We start from the raw sequence: 25,956 nt of genomic DNA on the forward strand, positions 1-25,956 counted from the left end.
TCCCTCCAGCATGTGTCTGTACAAAAAAGCTTTTATTCAAAATTCTCAAAAAAAATCTAAAGCTGACATTTATACATTTGACAAGAAATGACATTGGCATTTCACTTATATTTCTATATTCTAAAGAATCCAGAGCAGCTGGCAGCTTTACAATCAGTTGTGCTCACAAGATGTATGAACAGGACCAGAGAGGCCTGTTACACCCATGGACCACACCAGTCACTCAGTATGATGGACAACACGCTAAGAACATCAGTGAGAGGAGTAACAGACCCTTACAGTTCATCGGTCTGATTCCGAACACCCCCACAGCAACTGATCCAAAACTTCACTGCAAGGCCGTGCCTGGTCAGTGGGTGGGCAGCAGCAGCTTTGAACCTAATACAAAAAAAAAAGTTAAAATCTTTCTTACATCTAAAGCTAAAAGGCTTTGCTGCCATTTACAGTGCTGAAAAAAGGAGGGTTTCACTGGGAGGTAAGAGTTGTACATTCTACTGCTGTAACAGTGCACGCTGTAATTATGCACACACACAAGCACGCGTACACACATTTCTGGGCTTACGTTTCACCCGTCAGCCACATGCGACTTGGTGAATCCTCACGTCGAACACCGATGAGAAAATTGTGCTTCTCTTTCGCAGCACTGATATGCTGAATTGTGACCGATTACATGAACACGTAATCAAGTTGTCCGCTCAACGCTTTTCCATCAATGTTTCTACACCTGGTCAGTTATGTTTTAGTCCCTGAATAAGAAAACACACCTGAATCACTCCAGCATCAGTGGAAGATTTACCACAGTATGTGTTGGTTCACTAGGCAATGCTAATTTAAGCACAGAAATTAAGGTGACTGTTTAAAAGGACCTGTACTCCAGTGTAAAAATAATTGAACTGTTGTAATACCCAAGGTGTCTTGTTGGAGCCCCGGACCCGTTGTCATTTCTGGGCAAAGGCAGGAGTAACTGTCTGGCCAGTGAAGTGGTCCTGGGCTTAACATGCAGCTCACAAAATGGGTTTCTTACTGCTGCAGAATATTTTTTTTTTTTTTAAAAAAAAAAAAAAAAAAAAAAAAAGTCAATGTTCCCCTCCAATGTGAAACCACTTTTTGAGTCAGTAAGACTGTTTACCTGCTTTCATGGCTCTGCTGATGTGACCTACAGCCAGAAGGCCTGTGCTTTTCCAGCTGTATTGACAAACAGGCATTTAATAGAGCAGAGATCAGGGGGAACATAATTAATCCATCTGAATGTAAATGGGGAACCTTTGGGGACAGAAGTGCAAAATAAAGAGACATGTTTCTGTGATAAAAGCACCAAGTAGGTACTGGTCCCTGTTCTGGTTCATTAGTCTACTGTGGTAAGACATCTCTTGCCAGTGGCTGATGAGAGAGGGCATCTGTAGGGCTGCGTCTGAACATCCTGCATTCTGTTCTAGTCCCAGGACAGCCGGAGCCCCTCCCATACCGACTGGAGCCCAGAAAGCAGTGTTGAGAGCATCTCCGCCTGCTCCTCGCCATTTAAAGTCCCGTCCGATTTCTTTGTCTCGATTACCGCAGCTCTGCTGACCAAAGCACACACGTCACTTGTGGACCACCGGCAATCAGTGGCTTGTCCCAGTCCCAGAAGAAGTCAGTGTGGAGGATCCCTGATTTGTCAGGGCAGCTGCTGCCACCTTTCTTCCGTCACCCACTGGAGTGGCAGTAGGATGAGCTGCGCTGTCTGTCAAATTGCAGACCTCTCCTACCTCAGGGGGCCCAGGGCTCAAGCACTGGCCCCGTCCTCCTCGATAACACGATTCATGCTGGTGCCGTGGGTAATGTGTGTGGTCTGTGCGTTACTCAGATCCCTCACGCTGCTGTGCCGGGACTGACTGTCGAGGCGCTGGGTGCTGCCGTGCCGCGACTGGTCCAAGGGAGGGAGATGGGACATGCTTCCATAGGGCAAACGTTCCTCCGCAGCACGGTAACTGCAGGGGGTATACCTGATGGGACAGGTTAATGGGAGTTAGCAACCAGCTCACTACTTGTTTATAAACCACGATCCCTTCCACGGGGTTCCTGAGTGCACAGATATAGAAGCTTCCCTCACATAACAAGAATTATCTGAGAGAACTGAGCTTAGGAGCAGATTTTACGATCAAATCACCGCTGTGGCTCACTCTCAACAAAAACCATGTCTGAAAGCTTTGCAAAGATGGAATTTATGGCAGGGATGCCATTCAGAAACTGCTTGTATTCGAGACCAACACACAATGACTCTCTAATCACCAGATGTTTACATCTTTGAACTTTTAAGAGAAGCTGTGGAGCACAATAGTAGGTGGATTTCTACCTCCTGCATCCCTCAAGGAGCTGAGAGAATGTTAACGGGTCCCAATTTGTTTCTGAAAATGGACTGCTTTCTGAACAACCCAATAATTAAAATAATAGTTCTGCTATTTCTCATAATGGGAAAATTTACAATTCCAAGCCCATGCCACGTTCACCCACAAAATTACCTAAATAATGCTTCCTGTCATAAAGAAACGTTTTTTGAATCTCACACACGGTTGCGGTCGCAAACAGACTTCTATGTAAAAAGCCTCCTCACCATTCTGTATGTCAAGTTTTCTAGTCTACATTTGGAATAGAGGCAAGAGCAAAAAACATCTTCATTTCACATTTTTTTCTCTAATAAATTATAAATAAATGCAGAAATTAAAGATTTGATATTTTATAGTTGCTAACTTTAGTAGGCTGTAGGATAATAACCTATGTGGAAATTCCATGAAAGGTCATGTATATAATGAATTTTTAAAAAATGATTTCATGAAGTAAATACACTAATAATGTGTGGACTGGCTTAAGGGACGTGAAAGCTATACGTTACATTTAAATAAATGAATAACTAGAAAATTAAAGCACGATGGTGCAAAAGAGAACGGAAGCGTGATTACAAGGGTGAGACTGTAGACTGGGAGAGCGTGGGTACATGGTTCCCACAATGCATTGCATCTCCCAGCCTCTCTCACACAGCCCCTTGGTGCAATTTTCAAATGCAGTCTCAGTGTATTGCACCAGACCAAATATTGTGTTCCTGGCCCCATGTAACAAGTAACAATAAGTGGTATTAATTGTGAATGGAATACATGAAAAGCTGATGCAGCACTTGTAAGGCTACAGGATAACAATAACAATCACCTGATGGGCGAAATACCGAACTGCAGATAACAAGAACCACGTGTGCGGAGCAAGAAGCAAAAAATTACATGCAAAAACTTAGGTTTAAATATTACAAATAAGCTAGCATTAAGACATTTTGCCAGTTCATCAATATGTCACAGTTACTGGTGATATTTAAGAGGTCGGGGAGCAATGAAGCTGCTGTGAACCTGTCTAGGAATCCTACCTGCCGTCCCTCGAGCGGTGCAGGCTGCCGTGGTAGCTGCTCATCTTGCTGTGAACGCTGCCGGCTCTGCTGGGCAGGTCGTCCAGCATAGCCAGGTGAGTGGAGGAAGCATGGGTGGAGGTGCCCTGCGTGGAGGTGCCGCGGGACTTGCGGATGATGGGCGTGTTGGGGTCCCGCAACAGAGACTGCGCAAAGTCCGGCTCCTGCAGCACCTGCCGGCTCTCGTTGACAGCTCCGCTGGATAAGGAGGAGGGGGGGTGTAACGGAAGGGACGGTTCATATGACAGAGTGCAGGAGGGGATGGGGAAAAAGAAAAAAAAAACTGCGTTTTTAAATCACCACAATGCGGTAAGAACGTGTGACAACGGTGCTGCGAATAACAACACGAGTTCTGGGACTTGTGAAGGATGTGAGCCTTGCAGTAAGGAGTGTGTAAACAGCTGGTGAAAAACAGGAGAGAGAAAGAGAGCGAAAGAGGAAGCGTTCCATCACCGTGAGGCCGAAACTCACTCTTTCTGCCGGTGACCGCGGAAAAAGCCGGCCCACTCAAAGCAGGTCTTCTTGCTGCCCACCCAGAAGACAGAAGGGATGCCCACCACCAGCGTCATCAGGTACTTCATGAGGAAGACCACCAGCTCCGGTCGGCTCGTCCGCTCCACCTATCCAACCAAAAGCACTGCGACTTGGATCTTCGGTTGGGTTCCGTTTGTGCACCGCTGAGTAGCGCAGAGCGCAATTTACATTTATTCGTTTAGCAGATGCTTTTCCCCAAAGCGACTTACGATGAACATCACGTAGTATTCGGCGCACACCTATTCAGCCAAGGTCACTGACAGCACTAGATGCATTGAGTCCCTCCTCGACACGTTAGCGACACACAGTCCCTCTCACACCATGAGCTATTTAGGGTCACCAGTCCATTTGAAATATGAGTCTTTGGACTGCGGGAGGAAACCAGAGCACCCGGAGCAAACCTGCACAAACACGGAGAGATCGCGCAAACTCCCCACGGGCCACGCAGGGATCGAACCCACGTCCTCTTACATCCCCTGCCAGGCAAGAGCGCTACTCACTGCACCACCGTGCCACCCATTTGATTTGGCTTTTCGTACGGTGCCTTCAGAGAAACTGTGAATACCTGTGAAATTCACACCACTCTCAACAAATACTCCACATTACACTATATTATATTGTATTAAAGTGGTCCAAGATCGTGCACTGGGAACAGGGCTGTTATGTCCGCGCTGCACCTCCCAGACGCGCGGGTGCGTGATGGTGCGTGTGGTGCGAGCGAGCCGATCGTTGCAACGAAACACAAACGAAGTGTCGCCGTATTTCAGACGACGCGATAGGAGCGCGTCGGCTCCCGTTTCCTTACACCACGTCCGCGAATACGTGGCAAGCGTCGTCTCTCCAGCCTCAGCGGAGAGGCTTCTCCGGCTTTGCCTTCGGCTCGCCGTCGCTTTGCGCGACCTTGAGACCCCTCGCCGTGCGCTTGTGTGTGTGCGATGAACAAGGCTGCGAAACGCGCTCCAGCACCCCCACATTGCGGTGGAGCCAAGCTCGTAACCCAGCCCTCCTCTTCCCGTCAGGCTCCCTGAAGGCCGAGCACCTGAGCCCCGGGCACGCTGCCGAGCGGCTGGGCGCAGCCGGAGCGTACGGGCGCCGGAAGCCGACCCCATCCGCACGATTGCCCTCGCAGACCCGCCGCGTGCGGTTCCAGCCCCTCCGCTTCGGTCTGCTTGGTTTCCACTCCACACAGAGGCCAAGCAGGCAGATGTTCCATCTTCCTGTTTACCCTGACTTGGGGAGACAGATGCTCATTACAGTGAACTACAGAGAAAAGAATCGCTGGATTTACCCTGAGCCCTGATTCTGGAGCGAGACTCCTCCTCAAATCCTCCGCTTATCCCCAGGAGCTCAAATGAGATGGCTGCATCACAAAGGCCGTCTCATTAACAGGAGGAGGAGACTAGACAGGTAGAGCAGCGCACTGCCCTGCGGCGCACATTCGAAGGACGTCCACCAGCCCGCTACGAGGCCCGTTGAGGAACGGGGCAGTTCTGGACTTGGGGAGCCGAGCCAGGCGTGTCTGACTGAGACCCCGATGTACAGAGTCCAGCGTGAGGCGCGAGGACTGTACGGGCTCTGTTCATCAGTCTCCTTTGCGTCTCTCCATTCATGTGTCACCAAGAGTCACCGGCACAGAAGCCCTGAAAAGGAGCCTCTTCGGAGCTTCAAACAGCACCTTTGTTTAACTTGGTTTTCTTTGGACAACTACCTACATTTTCCCCACTTTCGTTTACAGTCAAGCGACTCAAAATAAAAATCAATCGCGCCGCTTTATCCTCCAGCGTTGAGTCGACAACGCGGGCTTTCACGGCTCACCGACTCCTTCCTCCTTGCTCTGTCCGAGCTTGCTCGCGAGCGAACGCCCTGTTGCTTTACCTTCTCGGCGGCCTCTACCAGGTCTGCGCGCAGAGACCCTGCCCAAGGTAGCTCATGATCGCAGCTGCTTGTAACTATGCCAACCAGCATCAAACACGCCCCCTTTCCCAATCCATCCTTCCACTGCAACAGATCTTCTGCTCCAAGAAGTCAGGGAAGCGTGAAGTAACAAGCCCCAGGACAGAAGTCGAGGGATGACAATGTGTGATCCTCTGCAGATGCTACAACAGAGCCCCGCTCCCTTTACTTAGAAACACACACACACGCACACACACTCCAAACTGGTGCTTAAAAATTAAACCATACGAGCACGAGTTTCGGGGGGCCACCTATAAATATAGAACTGCAACAGCACAAAAGGGTTAAATGAATGACATACATGACCACACTGCATTTGATACAAATTACTACAGTAATGGAATGTGGCAGAGTACATACTATATTTCAAATTATTATAAGAATATGACACAAAGTGTGTAGTAATCATTATTTGCCCATAAAACAGGTAAACATACAATGATACATACAATGTTGAGGGCGCTGAAGAAGATAGGGATGGGGAAGGCGGTACCTGGTAGGGGCAGGGGATGTGGTACTCGCGGCATCGCTCCTGTACCCATGTGGTCTCCCACACGGCCCGGTAGCTCTGCTCGTAGAAGTAGCAGCCGATGAGCACCAGAAGGGGCACCAGGTAGAGCACGGAGAAGACCCCGATCCGGATCATGAACTTCACCAGCTTGTCCTGGTTCTCCTTCTCCAGTGGGATCTCCATGCGCACACGGTTCAGCGCCACGATGCCTGCCAGCAGCAAGGCCACGCCTACCAGCACATCGAGACAGAGCGGCGCCAACACAAACCAGCGCAACGCCATCACGTCGTAGAGGCCCACAAAGCAGACACCGCTGACATTGTCCCCCTCGATCTTGTTCATGGCCATCAGCGTCACCGTAAGCGCGCCGGGGACACCCCAGGCGCTGGCGTGGAACAGCAGCGCCTTCTTCTCGATGGCCTCACTGCCCCACTTGGGCACGGCAGCCAGGAACCAGGTGATGGTGAGGATGACCCACCAGACGCTGCCCGCCATGGTGAAGAAGTAGAGGCCCATGAAGAGCAGCGTGCACGCCTTGTTGTGGGAGCCCTGAGTGACAGTGGAGGCGCGGTACTGCCCAGGCCTCGCAGGGTTGCAGGCCACGCGGTCCTCCAGCAGGAAGCCGAGGAAGAACACCAGGGACACCATCATGTAGCACACGGCGTAGAAGATGATGGGTCGCTCGGGGTAGCGGAAGCGGGTGACGTCGATGAGGAAGGTGAGGAAGGTAAAGAGTGTGGCGGACAGGCAGACGATGGAGACGACGCCGATGAAGTAACGGGCGAAGCGGAGCTCATCGTGGCGGAAGTACATGTTGGGACATGGTGGGGAGCAGTCCCGCACCCCTAGGAAGGAGTAGCTCAGTTCGGGCTCAATCTTGAGCTCCCGGGGACACCAGAAACCGTAGTCGCGCTGCACTTCCAGAGGGGAGTCTTCCGTGCCGTCGGTGCTGGACTGCAGGTCCACGGCACGAGGGTACGGCTCGTCGCAGTCCGGGAACCTGTCGGGACAGAACCAACATCTCGGTAACGTCCATCGCCTCTTCTTCGATCTACGTGCTCCGTAGCGTCCGTGAGCGCACTTAGTAGTTACTGTATCACATTATTAAATCAGCAGGGTTTCTCAGCTCCCCCTTCTACCCCCATCCAACAGGAGGGCATTTTGCATAGGAGCTGAGGCAGGCGAATAGCTACCTGTTACAGTCCATCTCATCCGGCCAGGAGACCCCAAACATGTCCATGAGCTTGTAGCAGTCGCGCTTCGCGTGCTGGCAAAGGCGGCGGCAGGGCAGAGTCAGGCGGCCATACTCGGTGCACACGGGGCCATAGAGGGCACACAGGAAGGGGCGCAGCTCGGGTGAACACTCCAGGTTCACCATGGGGTGGAAGGGCTGCCGGCAGGGAAACAGAGGAGACGGAGGGTCGGAGACAACTCCTCGGAAAGACCACGTGCGACGGAGTCCCGCAGCCGCACCTCACCCTGCTGATCACCTTACACACGGTAAGAGGACACCTGTTCGCAGCAAGGTGGCGAGGGAGGCTGACAGAATTGCTGAAAATCACAAAGAACAGAGCACCACCCCCCAGCCAATCACCGAATTCATAATGAATTCATCAATCCTCCCTTTAAACACAAGGGAAATGGCTTTTGAGGAGTTTCGGGCAAACGCTTTTGACTCCTCCGTGTTTCTCGACGCCTCGTTCATGATGAGGTCCTCTTCTCTGAAGACGACGCACCACAATTAGCAGCTGACGGAAAACTAAGCATGTTATTCCACCCAAACCTGTTCTCCAACACCGTACGGTATCCTCCACCCCCACCCCCACCCCCACGTACCCCATCCCCCCTCCTCCAAATCTGGCACTGAAATATGAAGAGGAGGAGCTGTGCAAACAGGGTAACCTGACACCCCACGATGAGATGCCCTCCCCCAGGGGTAGCTCTGAGGACGCCTTTGTATGAGGCAGAGGGATACGCGACTCGTGGAGGGGGCCGGGGTGCACTCCGGCTCGGGGCATGCCGGGAGAGGGAGCAGCTGCCAGGCAGGGCATTAACATGCAAATCCCTGGTGGCAGGAACAAAGGGCCTCCACCCAGGAGTGGGGACAACACACTCACTTCCTGCTGAGGTCCTGCCTTTGTGCAGCCAAGGTGGAGGGGAGGGACAAACACGCCCTCTGCGAGACAGTCTTGGATGGAAGCCCCCCCGCTCAAATCAAGGGGCACCCAGGGTTCTTTTTGAGGTGAAACGGTGCTATGAATTTACACTGGAACATCATGGGACAAGTACACTGGCGATGAGCGGCGATCAGCAGCGCTCTGCATTGACACAACAGTGCGGAAGCGTTTACCATGGTTACTGGGGTAAGCCTAACAGTTACAGTTAAGATGAGCGTTGAGGAGGCATCCGAAGGAAATGGCTCAGCGCTTCTCAGCGACACACATAAATACACAGAGGGCACAAGGTACCTTTAAATCCCACCTAATGCTGTAGTACCCTTGAGCAAGGTACTTACCCCAAATTGTGCTAATAAAAATTACCCAGCTGTATAAATTAGAAATGTGTAAATTATTGTAAGCAGGTTAATGACGCAAGCCGCTTTGGAGAAAAGAGACTAAATGAAGAAATGTACGTGTCTCTTCTTTCTTACGATACTTCATATACTTGCAGCGCTATAAACGCCCTTCGGAAGTGCAGCTTGGGGGAACCGAGATGCCCCATGGTAAAACGGATGTCCGAGAGCTGTCACCTAACGGCACGTTAAAAATCGTTCAAAGCATCAGGGATGCGAGCGGGTTACGTCTGAGGCCGTTTCGCTACGACGTTTGCAGTACACGCTCGAACCGCAGAGATCAAGAAAGGCTCACCCTACTGGGGAGGAGATGACATCAACCACATTTTACAGAGAAACAAAAAAATGTTTACTACTGGTACACAAATGCAGGAAATGTGATGGGATGCAGGCTCAGCGCCATGGAAACAGGACTCCATGCCGCTTCCACACAGACTCAGTGAAAGACCAATCCCAGGGCGAAAGACCAACCAGTCAATGGTCTCTGCATTCTTCACAATCTAGTTGAGGCCAAGGGATGGAAAGGCCGAAGTTCTACACATTTCCATAGTCCCCCAGACTCTAATTCCTGCAGTCGCTGGCCATTCTTCTGGGGCTCAATCTAGAAGCCGATTGCAGGGTACAGCCAACGACACCGTCACCCTCGGCAGAAAACATCGTCTACAAAGATGCTGAGATCTACTGGGGGACAGCTGCCGTCGGGTGGTTTGTAGGAGATTATCAGAGATCAATAGCACTTCTCTACCACCTGACCATTCCCACAGCAGGGACTCCTCAAAGTCTGCAGCAACAATGATTTCGGCGTCGTGAAGAGTTGAGCAGAGTGCCTGGAGGACGGTTCGAGAAGCGAAAGCAGTGCTCCCGAAGGCTCCGTCCCACCGCGTATCCCAACCCTGCGAGCTAGACTGCAGGACATCCCAATAGGTGGCACTTCTCTTGTTCCTCTACTTCCCACTTGTACGTATGTACATAAACATGCTGTAGACCTTAACATGATGCTATGCCTATGCCCACACACACACACACACACACACACACACACACACACACACACCCGTTTTGTGTGATTATTCTGCCGTGCCAGCACGCTGCTCAATCCAACTTGGCAAACAGAGGTCCGTGAAATGGATTAGAATGGATGTTAGGCTTGCTGACTTTGACACAAAGAGCCTAAATACAAAGATCTTCTGTAAATACAATCCATTTGAAACGTCAGATTTTTTTATTTTGGCAGGGATTTTCCACTTTCGTGACGAAAAGGACGGAGGAATGATGCCCAGAGCCAGCGACGAGTTCCCCGCTGCAGATTTCAGCGATCCATCGCGACAGGAACACCACCTTGAGGACCACTATGGTGTGTGACGGCCGAAACGTGAGCGCTGCGGGAGTGTGCGCTTTCAGCCGATTCCTACGGATTTGTGTGCGAAGGTTCGAAAAAAATCGCCCGATTTCACGCGTTTTCCATTATTCCACAGCTACACGCATACGCTGATGACGCACGCAGAGATCCTGAATAAAACGATTACGACAGTGCCAGAGCTTCACGACACGAGGCAAAATCCATAAAACTCCTCGCCCAAAAGTCAAACGAAAGCTGACGCGAACAACGTGAGGAGAAGCGTATCAAGTAAACGAGGGGACCCTCCGAGCGCCTTAAGATAAAGCGAAACCCATGCGACATGTGCCAGAACAAGCAACAAGCGTCGGGGCTTATCCATTCGTTTTGGGGGTGTCACCACACAGCGACTCGGAACAGGACTGAGCGCTTGCGTACATTTCCATTTTGCTTCTCGCGTTCCCCCGAGGAGTCAACATCACCTCGATTGCCATTTGGCCTTTTTGCATCCCGTTACAAATACGAACAAACTTTTCAAGATGGAAGGTCGTTACGCTGTGGGAGAGAGCAGCACGCAGAACGGGGGCAGGACAACATCTTGGACACGAACACGCGTGCACGCTCGCTTCGGCATCTCTTGCGGTCACGGCAGTCGCAACAGACCTTCCGACAACCGGGGCGTATCGGCCGATCACGAAACAAACAGTAAGATGAGCGCATACACCTACAGTCCTCTGCCTTCATCGCAGCGCTGAGCCCCACGGGTACGGAGCCGAACATCTCCCAAAAAGAGACTCGGTGACCCCTTCTTCCTGCACGGCTGCTGTAGTGTTATTCGCTTTCGTCCACCTTCCTTATCCACCGTCGGGCAGAAGAAAAAAAAAAAAAAAAAAAAAAAAAAAATCAATGTCACTAACCCATTTAGCTGTGAGCGATGAGGCTAAAGAAACACGGGGCTCCTGTTTATTGGACAAAAGCTATAATAACATAACAATTATCTATATTTGTCTCAGCTGGAGAGCCTTTCAACGCATGCATTTCAAGTTCTGGAAAAATCCACTTTTTTCTTTTTATTTTTTTAAACTAAACTGGTTAAGAACCTGAGGACAGCTGGTAGTGTAGTGGTTAGAGCTGCTGCCTTTGTCCTCAAAGGTCACAGGTTTGAATCTCACCTCTGGCTGTAGTACCCTTGAGCAAGGTACTTACCCTAAATTACCCAGCTGTAAAAAATAGTAGGTAGATTAATACTGTAAATTCTTTTTGGAGAAAAATGTCAGCTAAATGAATAAACATAAGAAAGAGCAAACATAGTAAACAATGTCCCATGTGATCATGAGCTGTGCAAAAAGCATCAGCTTCATCACTTTCTCAGCTATCTTGAACCTTGTTAAGGGTGGTTAGGGGAGCTTCATACCTCAGTGTGTTACCCCTAGAGAGACTATCCAAAACCTCACCAGTCTCACTGTCAGTCTCACCTGAACTGGGGCCAACATTGCAGTAACATGAGTTGTATATGGGGCATGGAGAAAGAACAAAAAGCTTTCCGGTGCTCAGTACCATAGCCCTAACTGGCAGTGGTGCTGTTGTTAAGGATAGTTGAAGGTTGCTGGTTCGAGTTCCAAGAGACCCGTGTTGCAGAGGTGCTGAGAAAAGCAATGATCTGATCCATCTAAAAATAAGTCATCTTAGAAAAAAGAAGTTACACAGTTAAATAACCGTGGACAGCTGGTAGTATAGTTCTCAAAGCTGGAGGTTGTAGGTTTGAATCCCACGTTTTGCTGCAGTACTCTTGGGCAAGGTACTTACCCTAAACTGCTCCAGTAAAATGACCCAGCTGTATAAAAGGGTAAATAATTAACACTGTAACTCACTTTGGAGAAAAGAGTCAGCTAAATGAGTAAATGTAAATAGCACAAGTATTACTACAATAAAAAGCCACAACTAACCCCATGTCGCATTCGAAGATGCTGGTTTTCGTACTTGACCGTGCGGCTGAAGAAACGCTTAATTTATCTGTCCCTTAAACACTTGCGCAGGTACAATAGTCGAGGGCTGAAAACCTGATGACAAATCATACAATCATTGCTATTTTAGACACACAAAGTCTGGAGGTCGAGGGTTTCTGCCGCCTACCCGCATCCTACTAATTTACACGACACACGTGCTGCAAATACAAATTTACATTTATTCACTTAGTAGATGCTTTTCTCCAAAGCAGCTTCCAATGAACTTTATGTAATGTTACCAGCCCACACACCTTATTCACCAAGGTGATTTACACTGCTAGATACGCTACTTACACTGGGCCACTCATCCATACATCAGTGGAAAACACACCATCTCTGCCACCCACACACCACAAATGTGCACCAAAGTCGGACTTTGTGGATGTGCTTCGGGCTGATGGGCTCCAGACACGCAGTTTGCTCGCATTCACACACCGAGCTCTCAGAAGGCGAACTAATATGAAAAACCATACTAAAAATAGTTATTTTTCCAATGCTGCTGCTGCTGCCGGATCTCTCGTCGACCATTTCCATCAGGCTGTAGCCGGGGCAAAATTTAAATAGGATTTGGGCTATTTCTGTGTAGTTTAATTATTTTAAATCTTCTTTTAGGGTTTAGGGCTGATCCTTAATATGAGCAAAAATCTTCCTCATGGACAAACTGAATGATGTGGCAAAAATGAGACTCCAGCTACATGAATCGAGGGTAAAGACTACCCGCCGCTCCACCACTCCAGCAGTGCACCATTCGGGTGGTGCACGTAGCTGGTAGGGAATTGGGAGGCTGGGCCAACGTTACACTCATTTCCAGATCTGTGCTTCTGCTCCCCGGCCGTTCCTTCCGAAAAGGAAAGAAAAGACAGCCGGCCGCCACGCTCACGGCTTTTCCATGCGCTCTTGAGTCTGGATCAGCAGCTTTTCCTAAAGCCCTGTCCTTTTTGGGCTCACACTCTGCCCCCATCTCTAACTCCCCCTCCTCTTCCCAGTCACATTCATCCTTTGCATTTAGACCACAGCTACCATGGCAACTACTTTTGGAGCAACGGTCCAATTTTAAGGAGGGTTCCCCCCCCATCCTGGCGGGTCAGAGGCCATCGGGAGGACCCCCCTCCCGATGGCAGCGGCGGCGTCCTTTTGTTGCAGCGCAATCCAAGCCCGTTTCCACGGCGACCCCCACACCCAACCAACCGAGGACCAGAGGGACAAAAAGGCGGAAAAGAAGGGGGTTGGGGAAACGAGTTCGTCTCTCCAGCTATCTCAGGGATGGTGCGAATAGTCAAATCGCAGTATACGTGCTGTAGAAAGAGATTTTCACAGATATTAACAAGATCTCCGCGATTCCATCCAGGTGCACGAAGACACTCCCAGCACGGACTCCAAAAGCCGGTCAGTTTTTTTTCCTGTTGGCCGTGAACTGGGATTGCCACAGTGCTCCTTCTCTCAGCAGTGACCGCGTGGTCCCGCCGCATGCGTTCCCTGAGCGCCAGAAGCGGTTCCCTGCACTCCGATAACCTCGTGGGAGCCGAGCTCGATTAGCAGGCCCTGGTCTCCGCACGTGTCCCTGGAAATACCGCGGGCAGCTGTCACGGTTACATCACAGAGACTCCCACGCCCAGCTCGAGCGCATCTTCCATTCCGCGAATGACAGATTTCCCACCGCGACGAGCACAGTCCCAATTCCTGCGGCGAGCTTCGAAAACGGGGAACCCTGTCTTGCGGAAAAGGCTCAAAGCTTACCAAGGGTTGAGCCTGAAGGCCTGTTCCGTAATTGCAAAAATAAATGTCAAATTAAGCGGCAGACTCTGCCGGGATACATCCATCCAGAAGATAATGGTTTGTTGTTTATTTTTATGGGAACAAACCAACGTATGGATGAATGACTACATCAGAGCCATTCTTTATCCCCTATACGGTTCGAAACATAAAACCAAAAGTAAAAATGTCTTGATTTTACAAACGCAGGACAGGATAAACAACAGAGTCCCATCTGCTTGGCTCCCAGTCTGTCAGATCTTTCCAGCATGGGAGGCCAGAATGGCCAAATGGCTTGGATTCATCACCATTATGGTGAACACCAAACAGGGCTGCTTCTCATTCAAATGAGAACATGAAAGCAAAGTGTTGCTCATCCACCAGAATGGCTTACATATCACGTTGTTACCGTTTAATTAGCTTGGGCTTTTTTCCCCTCTCTTTGTGGAAAACAAACTGCCGCAGACCATCCTCCAATAAAACACAAAGCCTAAAGTGAGAGACACACACTGTCACACAAAGCAAAACAAAATGACCAGAAAAGATAAAGGAAGGTCTCATAATTTAACTCCAAAACAAAGATATCTTTGTCTGCGTCTACTGAGCTCTAAATGGAGGGAGGCTGGACTCTGGCCGCAAGTCTTACCGAGCAGAACATCTATGAAATAGTGCAGTTTGTGATTTCAATGGCGACATTTAGAGCCATGTTTTCCACTGTTGCATTTTCATTCCTAGTTTTAGTAGCACAGCACATGCGTTTAACTGCGTAATAATAATAATAATCAGTCTGGTTCATCCAGACAACAAATCACATGTTTCTGGAAACAATTAACATTGAAACACAAGGACAGAGGTGATACATAACGTGCATCCTGTCAAACTGGTAGTTTAAAACTCATTCTACGGACAATTGGGCTAAATAAAGCAATAATGAAAGCTTCCGACGTTCAAAAAAATATTTTAAAAATGTTGAAAATGCGCACACACACACCGTGCATTTGTGATTTATTAATGCAGTTAATTATCATCTATGAATAATTTATTACTAAAGGGGTCTCACATGAAATTAAAACTTAATTCTGCTTAAAACAGCATAATGTTTTTGTAATTGTGAAACCTTAGACTTGAAAACCCAGCATTCTGGAAAGCTGGTTGAAAAAGAAAAGTAAAAGGAATTACTGTATCACGTTGCAGGCTGCAGATAACCACCCGGGCGCTGTGTCACAGGCAGACCTTCAAACCCCTTCAAATATTATCATATTGTGAGAAAAGAGAGCAGTTTTGCTCGTGTTTCCAAAACAAATGCCAACACGGCACCTAAACCTTTCATTTCTGCACTTGGGACTTTCTTCAAACGGATCATGTGTTTGGAATGAAAATGGGAAATGTTCGAAGCAGGACCACCCAGCCTTGGATTTAAACTGTCTCCACAAGAGAGGAACCCGTCATACCCACAAGGTGCCACAACACGGGTGTTCTGGAGCGGGCGGTGGCTGCTGAAGCGTCTTCACCTCCATCTCACTGCGGAATACCGCACCGTGAGCCCACGAGCTGTCGGTAAGTGCGGGTAAGGGGAATACATGGGGATCCAAAGGTCGCAGGTTCAAATCCCACCTCCGGCTGCAGTACCCTTGAGTAAGTTACTTACCTTAAAATGCTCCAGTCAAATTACCCAGCTGTATATATGGGTAAATAAGTCTAAGCAGTTTAAAATTGTAAGGAGAAAAGCGTGAGCCGAATGAATTAGAGCAAATGGTTAAACACATGGTGTAAACCAGACTAGAAGAACTAATGGAGTAACTACACTCAAAGCAGCATGATAAACATAAATGACATACTCACCCGGAAAAGCTTGAAAAAAGTGAATTAATACTTCTTTAGTCTTGTGCTCACAGAGCCACACACTCAGACCGTGTGACAAAATCATCTGGCACTTTTTAAAGATGCTACAAAACTGCTACTAGCAGTAGAACAAACACACACACACACACACACTTTCAGAACCGCTTGTCCCATACGGGGTCGCGGGGAACAGGAGCCTAGCCTGGCAACTCAGGGCGTAAGGCTGGAGGGGGAGGGGACACACTCAGGACGGGACGCCAGTCCATCGCAAGGCACCCCAAGCGGGACTCGAGCCCCAGACCCACCGGAGAGCAGGACCCGGTCCAACCCACTGCGCCACCGCACCCCCCAGTAGAACAGATAATGTATTTCATATTTGAATGTATTTCATGTTCATGATTCCAGGACTAAGTGTATCTGCGCACACGTTACCTCCATGGCGAGGGCGGCAGTCTGTTGGTCGTAGTGGTTCAACAGGTTGGGCATGAAGGTGGTATTGTAGGGCAGGTCCTGGCACATGCGCAGCGTGATGGGCTCACACGTGAACGCGCTGTGACTCTCGGCAGCGTCCATATGGATGGCCGCACAGGCCGTGAACAGATGCAGGAAGGCCCAGAGAGTCTCCATGGCCCCACGTGGACAGTCCAGCCGTGGCAGGTAAGTGAGGGCAGTTCCAGAACAACGAACGTCGAGCGGACGTGAGGCACTTTCCCCCCCCTCGCACTAATCAACCACACTCGGGTAACCCGGTGGGTTCATCACTGGGGCCAGTACTGTCCTTCCCTCTGAAAACACAACCCTGTTCCATGTGGGATGGCCATCATCATCTAGCACTAACTGGGAGCTTCTCATCCAATAAGGGAAGAAGCCGAAAAAGCGAAACTGGCGTGCCGTCCAGGCGGACCGGTCCGCAGTCCTTCCAACAGGAGGACCTCACACGGGCGCAAGGAGCTACAGGAGACTCTCAACCTGAAAAGCAATGACACAGAGGACTTACAACAGGTCCCTTTTGGAAGCATCTTCCTGAGTAGAACACCCATCTAAATAATAAATCATACCCATGTTATCGCATCACAACAGCGGTAGCAGAAAACAGGCCAAGTTGGATGGCTGTGCTGTGCACAAGTGGAGCGCGGTACACAGAGCGCAAACAAACGGGACAGTACCACATTTACTACCACACATTAATGCTGGAAAAGACAAGTACCAGCACAGCAATTTTGCACAAGAACGGTAAGGAAGTAAGGAAAACAATTTCACATTCATAGTTACACACTAAAATCCAAAGGCAGTGGGACCACTTACAGTAAAAGGGCATTAATTTACACTAGTCCCACATTAAGCATTCATGGAATCAGTAATTGATGCAAGAACCTGTTTAAATATGTGGGAGCCTTTCTTTATCACATAAATAATTTAATGTGATCAGTTATCAGTGCACTTATGAATGAAAGCACTTCTACAGAGTATATATTTACAGTATATTGATACATAATAAATAAAGCAGGACAGGACATGTGATAGAAGCAAATCAGAATAAATAGGTTATACACGACTCCGTTAGATAAGAGAGTTTTGGGCTTTTGCATGCTGACAACACACACACACACACACACAGCTTTAGCTTAGGAGAAACTGGATACATTGTGATCATCTGTGATCGCAGTCGTTCATCTCGTGTTTCAGCTCCAGTCCAATTAACCGAGAGAACCTGCGCATCATCGTGTGTCAAACAGGACCATCACAAAACACACACACACACCATCTGAAATGCATTCATTATGATATTATGAGTATAACTAGACAAAATAAAAAAGCACAGAGCGTAACGTGAAAAATACAGAAAACTTAACAAAACGCCTACCAATAACTGCATATCCGTGATTTGTGGAAAAGCATTCAGGACGTGCGGAGCAAGAACCGAACGCGCGCACGTACAGCTCGTCTGCGAACCGCGCTTTGCTCTAAGTTAAAAAAACGCATTTCGGAGCGTGTGCTCTCCTCGCGCGCGGAGGCGCGCGCAGCTCGAGCGCAGACAAAAGGGAGCCGGATCTCGCGTGCGACGCAGCGCCTCCGCGCGCTTCCCAACGAGCGAACGAACCCTCCGCGCGCTGTGTATGAGCTCGTGCTGAGGGCCATAAATAATAAACAAGAAAGTGAGGAAGCAAAACTTCACCCCGGAGGCGATGGACCTCAACGAGCGACGTTCTCCTCTGCCTTTCCGCCCACCGAGTGACAATGAGCTCTGTGTGTGTGTGTGTGTGTGTGTGTGTGTGTGAGAGAGAGAGAGAGAGAGTCTCTCAGCAGGTTCCTGTGCTCCCCTCTGCCGCGCGCACTCGCCGGGAGCGCGCTTTCACCCAGAGCACAGTGCACACGAGTAGTGTTCCGCACTTCGCACGTTTTGTTTGTGCATACTGTATAAATCCCACTTTTGTGACGTGCAGGCTGTGGGCTTTTCCACCTGCTGTGAGACGCGACAGTATTATGCGTGGAGCCCCGATATCCGTCGACCCGTTTTGCTTGGACACTACTTATAAGAGCCTTTTTTAAAATGTTATTTCAACGGATATTCGGAAACGGAACAGCGACGAGACTCTTAACAAAAACTCGTATTCAAGACGAGAACGGTATAAGAGCTCAGACGCTAGTAGTCGAGCGAAGATAAACTGATAAATGCCATTTTAACTATCGGATTTTTAAAGAATTGTTTCACTGAGTTAATAATGCCTTATTCGTGTCGATTAACTGCAAAGGTGTGCTCAGTCTCTGCTGACGCGCTAAGGGACAGGTGTCCTCCATGTGTCGCGCTTCCACACCGGCGCTCCCCGCTCGCGCAGCGAAACCGGCGAGCTGCGCGCGCGCGCGCCGTCCCCGTGTCACAGATGACGTTGACACCGGCGTTGCTAGTGGCGACACACGGACGGATGGTGGTGGTGGAGGTGGAGAAGGAGGTGTGCTGGGGCGGTGTTCTCCAGATGTCGTTGGTATGGAAACTGGTAAACGAAGCGGAGAATGAAGATCCGGTCAAACGGACGTATCATTTGCACACAGATATAATATATTATTAGTCGTGTTTTCTGAACGGGCTTTACATCATCATTACAGCCTGGCGACATCAGGGTAAGTTAAAAGCTAAATGTTTACCTTGTCAGCTGAAACATTTGTCCAAGACGATTCGCTGCGTTAAATAATAATTAATATCCTGCTTTACAACGATCTCTCCATTTAGACAGCAGAGTATTCTGTGGGCGAGTACCTTGATCAACGGTACTACGGGAGGTGTGGAAATCGAACCAGCAACCTACTGCGTAGAAGGCAAGAGCTGTAAACAGGACACACCGTGCTGCCCCTTCTAATTTCACTGCAATGAAGGCAAACTGGAGGAACAGAAAGATGAGGACGACCATGAGCACATGGACACCGCTGAACCACCAGCTGTCAAACGACCACGTAAAGTGACACCTTTTTTTTTTTTTTTTTAAACAACAGTGTAGTGGGGGTGCGTGGCGGCACAGCAGGTTTGCCCTGTGCCTGCTCTCTGGTAGGTCTGGGGTTCAAGTCCCGCTTGGGGTGCCTTGCGGCGGACTGGCATCCTGTCCCGGGTGTGTCCCCTCCCCCCCTCCGGCCTTGCGCCCTGTTGCTGGGTTATGCTCCGACTTGCCGCGACCCCGCTTGGGCCAAGCAGTTTCCGACAGTGCGCGTGTGCGATAACAGTGTACACATGCAGAGAGATCTTAAGGGTCTTCAAGAGGGGGTGTCCCTCTTAATCTGATGTAGAGTGCCAAAGAAAATCCATATGAGCAGATATTTGTACTTCCCTCTTAAACTAGACACATTTTATGTTTTATGGTTATGCTCTACCTGTGTAACATGTACATAAGTGGTTTATGGTTCTCAAATGGGTTACTTATCTGCTTCCTTTCACTGCAGGTGTTTGAAGAGAGGAGAGAACTTCTTGGAAAATGGGTAAGGAAGCTTCTGGTTAGCAGTCTGGTCTAGATCTCACTGTTTCTGAGTCTAGAGTGCAGTCTGTAAGTGGTTGTTTGACCCTCAAGATGTCGGTCTTCTCTGAACATCTTGTCAAGGTATTTTTCCATCTAGAGCAGGTTAAAACTGGGCCAGCAGTGTAGAGCAAAATAGAGGTGAAGTGGCAGTTGTACGATGGTGGCATCTGGATCAGAAATGGCCAGGTTTGAACCCATGTTGTACTGCTGACGAAGCTTTGGTGAGCACCCAGGTGCAGTCAGGTAAAAGTGTAGGAACCGTGACCCGATCTACATTGTTTCAGACAAGCAACTCTGCAAAGTGGTGTAGCGTGGGAGACCAGTCTCAGGAGAAGGGCCTACTGTTTGCGTCCCTCTAGTTTGACAAGTGGACGGACTCCCAGCGCAAGCGGATCCTGCAGGATTTCTTCAGCAGGTGTACTGTGGCTCAGCTAAGGTTCGTGCGTGACAACGCGTGTGACCAAGTCCCAAAGGAGGCCGTGGACTTCGCCACGCTGCTGCCTCGAATAGTGTCCCTCTACATCTTCTCCTTCCTGGACCCTCGCAGTCTCTGTAGATGCGCACAGGTCCGTGAACAAGTTTCCCTTCTACAAAGTGTGTTGCCATCACTTTTTTTCCCCTAACCTCCACCCTCTTTGCTCTACTTTTTGTCGTCTTATAAAATAAGTATAGCCCCTGCTATGCGTGGACCAAGCTCAACGTCCCCGCTCCTATTTTTCTATTCTCCAAAGACCCTTTTCTCTGCCTCTCTCGTTTTTCTTCATCCCCTTGGCTTGTTCCTCACTGTTTTCAGTCTCCTAAAACAATTCAAATGATGTTTCATTCTTAGGTATGTTTCCTTCAATGCCCCAAGTCAAGAGCGAAGACAGTTGCTCAAGTATTTTTGCATATTCTGTTACTGTTCCAGAGTAAACGTACGTGTCCAATTCTGCAAATAAAATTACCGAGCAACGGTTAATGTACACACTGAAAACACTAAACTCGGCTTAATGCATTACATTCCTGGCAACTGGTAAATTGTCATAAAACTGGTCATAAATTACCCTTCCTTTAAACAGGGAAAAATATAATGTGACATGGTGCAAAAAATTTCAGACTAACAAAAATATGCCAAATTATCACCTGCATAAAATACACTCTCACCTCATATCATGTTGACCTGATCATTATAGTTGGCTTCTGTGTGTTACTTATTCATACACAGTACTAGAACTACACACACAATTATAGCATTTAAATTATCTTTGTTACAACTCCAGGCGTGTGTGAACGAACGGTATTTTTTACCTGAGCAGGTCAGCTGGCACTGGAGAAGCCTGGTAGAACTGGACCAACTGTGGATGCCTAAATGCCTGCGACTGGGTTGGTGCATCAACTTTTCCCCCACACCGTTTGAGCAAGCTGTGTGGAAGAGGCACTACATTGAGACAGTCCAACAGCTTCATGTCACAAAGCCAAAGGTGACACCCCTCTCACTGCCTGGATTTTTCTCAGATTTGAATCATGCTGGAGGCTTCTTTTTTTTTAAATGCAACATCCACCACATTGAACAAAAAATATCATTGGCCTAAGAGCATTACACATATACTGTTTGATAACTGGGTCACAAAATTAACGTTGTAATGTATGTTATCCATAAATGGCATAGTCAAATTCTAGAACTGGCTGCAGCATGACGCTGCTGTTGCTGCGAGCCTTCAGCGCATGCGTCTTATATGTAATGGTATAATAGATCTGTTGCAATCACAACAGCGTCATACAGCAACCAGTCTTAGATTTTATTGACTGTGTCACATACACTTATATACACTATCAAAATAGAAATTGAGCTGTTGTTTGTGCGGAAAACAATGCTGTGGGAAGTTTGACCCAAACCAGTCTCCTCTCTTTTGTCTTGGATCAGTCCCCTTCCCAGCAAGGGTTTGTGATTCCAGACGTTAAAGTGATCGGCAGCGAGGGGGAGAAGCTGACGGAAAGTTGCCACAGAGGGGTGCAGCAACGAGGGAAAGAAACCCAGAGGAAAGACCCTCCACCTTGGAGGGACTCTGACAGACATCCTACAGACACCCTGCGCTTCAACTACCTGCAGAACGATGATCCCATCTTTCAGACCCGATTCCTGTAGGTATACGTGAACCGCTGGCGGTCCAAGCCTGTTGGTGTCGCTCGCTGCTGTACCACACTGTGCACTGCAATAAGGTTTTACATGGTAAACTGTATAGTGCAACATTATCATAAAATAAACATGAAATCATCGTCATTCTGCAGTGGCAGAATAAAAGCCAACAATACTGAAGGGAAAAAAAAAAACATTGGGAGAGGGTTCAATTTTGGGGGGGGAAAAAATCTAAAAAGGAAACCCTGCAGAGTGGGGTTAGTGCACATGTCAGTATTACCAAGTGCTTACTGAAGATATGTAGGGTTTTTTTTTTGATTTTTAAATATATAAAATACAGTAGCTTCTCACAGTAGTCCAGAACCTATTCCATAGGAAACAGGGTATGATGGAGGGTACACTCTGGACAGGGTCCCAGTCCATCAGAGGACACACACACACACACACACACACACACACACACACACACACACACACACACACACACACACACACACACACACACACACACACACAGAGTGTGTCTTTGGCCTGTGAGGGGGAAGCGTAGCACCCAGAGGAAACCATGGGGAGAACATGCCACATCCAGACCCCCAACCCAGGAGCTTTGATGCTCCTGCAGGACCTCTGGGTTGTTCTCATCCAAGAATTATAAATGATAGGATATTCTGGAATTTAAGCTTATTTTAAATACTTAATGCTATTGAAACATAAAAAGGCAATTTCATATTTGACCTTCACTGGAGCACACAATATTCCAGAGGTCATTATTCCGTAGCAGCCATTTTTATGCATATAATGAGGTGAGGTCCAAAACATCTCAAGGTGTAATGGGGCTCAAAGTCAAGACCAAAGTCAAACCTTTTATACACTGAATAGCAATGAAAGGACTGTCACAGAGAAATTGGATTTATGCAAGTGCTTCTAATCACTTCTGTTGCAGACACACTAAGAAGAATAGCAGCACCATAATGAACCAAGAAATCATCAAGAGGAAACCGCTGTCTGACTCCATGTACAAGTTACGCAAGGTTAAATCACTTGTAAGAGCCAAGAATTACAAACATGACCTTATAACACTGAGATTAAATCAACCCTGATGCAGAAATCCAGGGAAAACACAGAAGTTAGCGGCACAGAAATTGTGAAGTTTGTGGTTCACAACCTATTCTTTTGTGATAGGATTTAAAAAAAAAAAAGTTAAAATGCCATTGCAAATGTCTTTTCAAAGATGTTTCTGTCTCCTGAGCTGAACCCTGGGCACCAGAGGCAGAAGAGGCCAGACTGGGCCACACTCAGATCCCAAGAGTACCCCATCACGAAGGAAACTGCTAAGAAGCTGGCTCAGAGACCCCAGTGGAATGCTGGGATAAGACCGGGTCCAGCAAGGCAGGCCGTACCCAGAATGAGTGCGAAAGGCCTCAAGGCATCCCAGCGCTCACAGAGAAGCAGCCCATGTAAGGATAAATGTTGTAGCTTCCTTGTTTAGTCAATCTGCTGCTGTATCAAACAGTAAAAGGGTTTAGAAACTAGACAGCTTTTACCCATGACACTTTACTGTGTTCTTTCGTACCCCTGTCCATTTATGTTTATTCATTTATCTGATGCTTTTCTCCATTTAGCTACTTGCAATTATTTACCCTAAATTGTTCCAGTAAATGGGTAAGTACATTGCTCAAGGGTACTAAAGCTGGAGGTGGGATTTGAACCTATGACCTTTGGGGCCACTACGGTACCAGCTGTCCCCAGCAGCTAATCTATCAAACTGCTTAAAACAACTATAAGGCAGTGATGTTCATTGCATTTATGGTCTACTTTTCTGTCTAAAACAAAGCCTTTTTAGTTTTTAACTAGCTACTGCAGTACAAGTCTGGAGACATGAGATCCCCCTCAAACACAGGAGCCTGTGATATAAATTACAGAAATGTACACACAGCACAGTGTAAGAGATGTCCGTTTACCTGCAGCGGTGCCCTTGTTTGAAGGACAATCCTGGAAGAGCCCTCCTTTGGAACAGGGATCGGAAGCGCACTGAATCCTGTCAAGGTCCTCCAACGAAGCCTCCGTTACCCATAGATGTCGGGCCAAACGTAAAGGGTAACGTCCAACACGGCCATATATGGTTTTAGTAAAAGACACATGAACACGCCAGGGAAGTGTATAGTTTCATAAGCTTCATCTCCTACTGTTGGCAGAGTAGTTGAGGTTATATAGTAAACAGTCCAATTTTGGCAGAGTAATATTGCTCTGCAGCAGTCACCACTGTATTTAAAATACTTAACAGCAAAGATAAAAGCATGAAGATTGTCAAATTTTATTGCATAATGCAATTTGAATAAATACTTTTAAATTGCAATGCTCGGATCTGTTTCAAGCACTTATTTTATCACTTAGACACTGTCAAACTTGCCCAGTTATTATACAGCACCATACCTTACTGTGGGTAAATATCCTTCTCAAAGATGCAACAGCAGGGTCAATAGTAGAATCTTAACTGGTAACATTCAGGTTACAAGGCCCTGTTCTTAATACACCCTTTGCTACTCTGGATTACAAACAACCCTTTGAAATATGTTCAGTGTGACCTAAATGCCAATTATCACCTTATAGAACACAAGGTCAAGTCATTCAAAGTCTTCCATTTGTTCTCAGGGCCTCTTCTGGGTGTTTTTTTTTGTTGCTTTGAACACAGTCAAGGTAAGACTGGTACAGCAAGTGATTTTGAATTATGATTTCTGTACATTTTAAGTATGGAACAAATCAAAATGACTGTGCACTGTCGTAAATAAACATTACAGAGAAGGGGTGGAAGCTGCTTTAGATTTCACATTTACTCCAATATTACAAAATGAAAATTGGAGACTCCCCAAAATGTTAGAAGCAGTTACAAAATATGTCCAGTGAAACTAAGGATGCATACAGACTCGGCCCACCTCGTATGTCCGTCAGCATAGCCAATACATGCACTTCCTTCTGGACAAAGAATAACAGTACTGATGGGGGAGGGGAGAGGAGGAAAAAAACCTAATGCAACTAGCAGTGTAAAGGATGTCTCAAAACGGCAAATAGGTAAACAAAGTGGAAACAACAAAACGTGGAATATCAGTAAAAACTTCGGTGTACACCTTTAATCTGGTTAATGCATCCATAAATTGTAGAAATGTCTTCACTTCTGTGCTGGAGTTTCTCTGGTTGTAGTAGAAAGAAGTTCATTTTTAATGTTTCATTCTGGCAAAGGAAATAACTCAAACACATAAAATATCATTTGTAGTAGATATCTAAGAAGTCATCTACAAAATTAGAAACCACTGTTTATTTTCTGGTATCTTCTTCTGACAACCGTCTCCATTCCGAAGGGAAAGAAAAAAAAAGTTTCCTCATGTGACGGGCAGTTTGAATTCGGGTTACAAGTTTCAACTCAAGATGCAAATGCATCCATTTACATTTCAACCACTGTATATATGCTAATTTTTCCCCTCCTTAATGGAGTGTTCCTGCAATACCCATATTTAGTTCATAAAAGTGGGTAAATTTCTGCGATATGCTCGGCTGAAAAATGACATAAGGTAAGAAACATTGACCTACTTATCAACTGGGTGAAGGAGTAGCCGTAATGCCTTCATAACTTTGGTATAAACGTAACACCTTGAGTAACTTTATGAAGGGGCAGGAGTACTTTTGTTTTCCTTTTATGGCATGGTCTTTTCACAATTGATACACATAACAGCATCAAGTTGTACCATCATGTAACATCTGACCTCCACATACCCCCTTGGAATGGACATATTCACTTATTGTGGTCGTTTACTGAAAAAAGCACTTTGTCAATATGGTCATAAATCTGTATAAAGTTTGTAAAAAAATTCAAGACTGTCAGTATCTGTCAAACCATAAAACTGAGGT

The 25,956-nt window shown here is 47.6% G+C and overlaps 2 protein-coding genes across 4 annotated transcripts; one reads left to right on the plus strand and one right to left on the minus strand.

The window, feature by feature from the left end:
* Positions 1-143: 143 nt before the first annotated feature.
* fzd3a (frizzled class receptor 3a) lies at positions 144-18,199 on the minus strand. 2 transcript variants are annotated; one of them, XM_018735194.2, is made up of 7 exons: positions 18,110-18,199; positions 16,366-16,902; positions 7,619-7,815; positions 6,408-7,425; positions 3,899-4,047; positions 3,389-3,625; positions 144-1,982 (listed from the first exon to the last, which is right to left on the minus strand). In XM_018735194.2, the coding sequence occupies exons 2-7, from the start codon at positions 16,558-16,560 to the stop codon at positions 1,763-1,765; spliced, it is 2,016 nt and encodes a 671-aa protein (XP_018590710.2). In that variant the 5' UTR covers positions 16,561-16,902; positions 18,110-18,199; the 3' UTR covers positions 144-1,762. The 2 variants fall into 2 exon arrangements, with proteins under 2 accessions (XP_018590710.2, XP_018590711.2); XM_018735195.2 differs by lacking the exon at positions 18,110-18,199 and adding an exon at positions 17,798-17,965.
* A 487-nt stretch (positions 18,200-18,686) lies between these two features.
* Positions 18,687-24,400, plus strand: fbxo16 (F-box protein 16). Of its 2 annotated transcripts, none has more exons than XM_029254082.1 (9): positions 18,687-19,053; positions 19,163-19,383; positions 19,864-19,899; positions 20,297-20,503; positions 21,233-21,397; positions 21,841-22,058; positions 22,997-23,084; positions 23,285-23,510; positions 24,021-24,400. In XM_029254082.1, the coding sequence occupies exons 2-9, from the start codon at positions 19,300-19,302 to the stop codon at positions 24,086-24,088; spliced, it is 1,092 nt and encodes a 363-aa protein (XP_029109915.1). In that variant the 5' UTR covers positions 18,687-19,053; positions 19,163-19,299; the 3' UTR covers positions 24,089-24,400. The 2 variants fall into 2 exon arrangements, with proteins under 2 accessions (XP_029109915.1, XP_029109904.1); XM_029254071.1 differs by having other exon boundaries at positions 18,688-19,053; positions 22,997-23,096.
* Positions 24,401-25,956: the final 1,556 nt, after the last annotated feature.

This window comes from Scleropages formosus, chromosome 1, assembly GCF_900964775.1.
Source record: "Scleropages formosus chromosome 1, fSclFor1.1, whole genome shotgun sequence".
Classification (NCBI taxonomy): Eukaryota; Metazoa; Chordata; class Actinopteri; order Osteoglossiformes; family Osteoglossidae; genus Scleropages; species Scleropages formosus.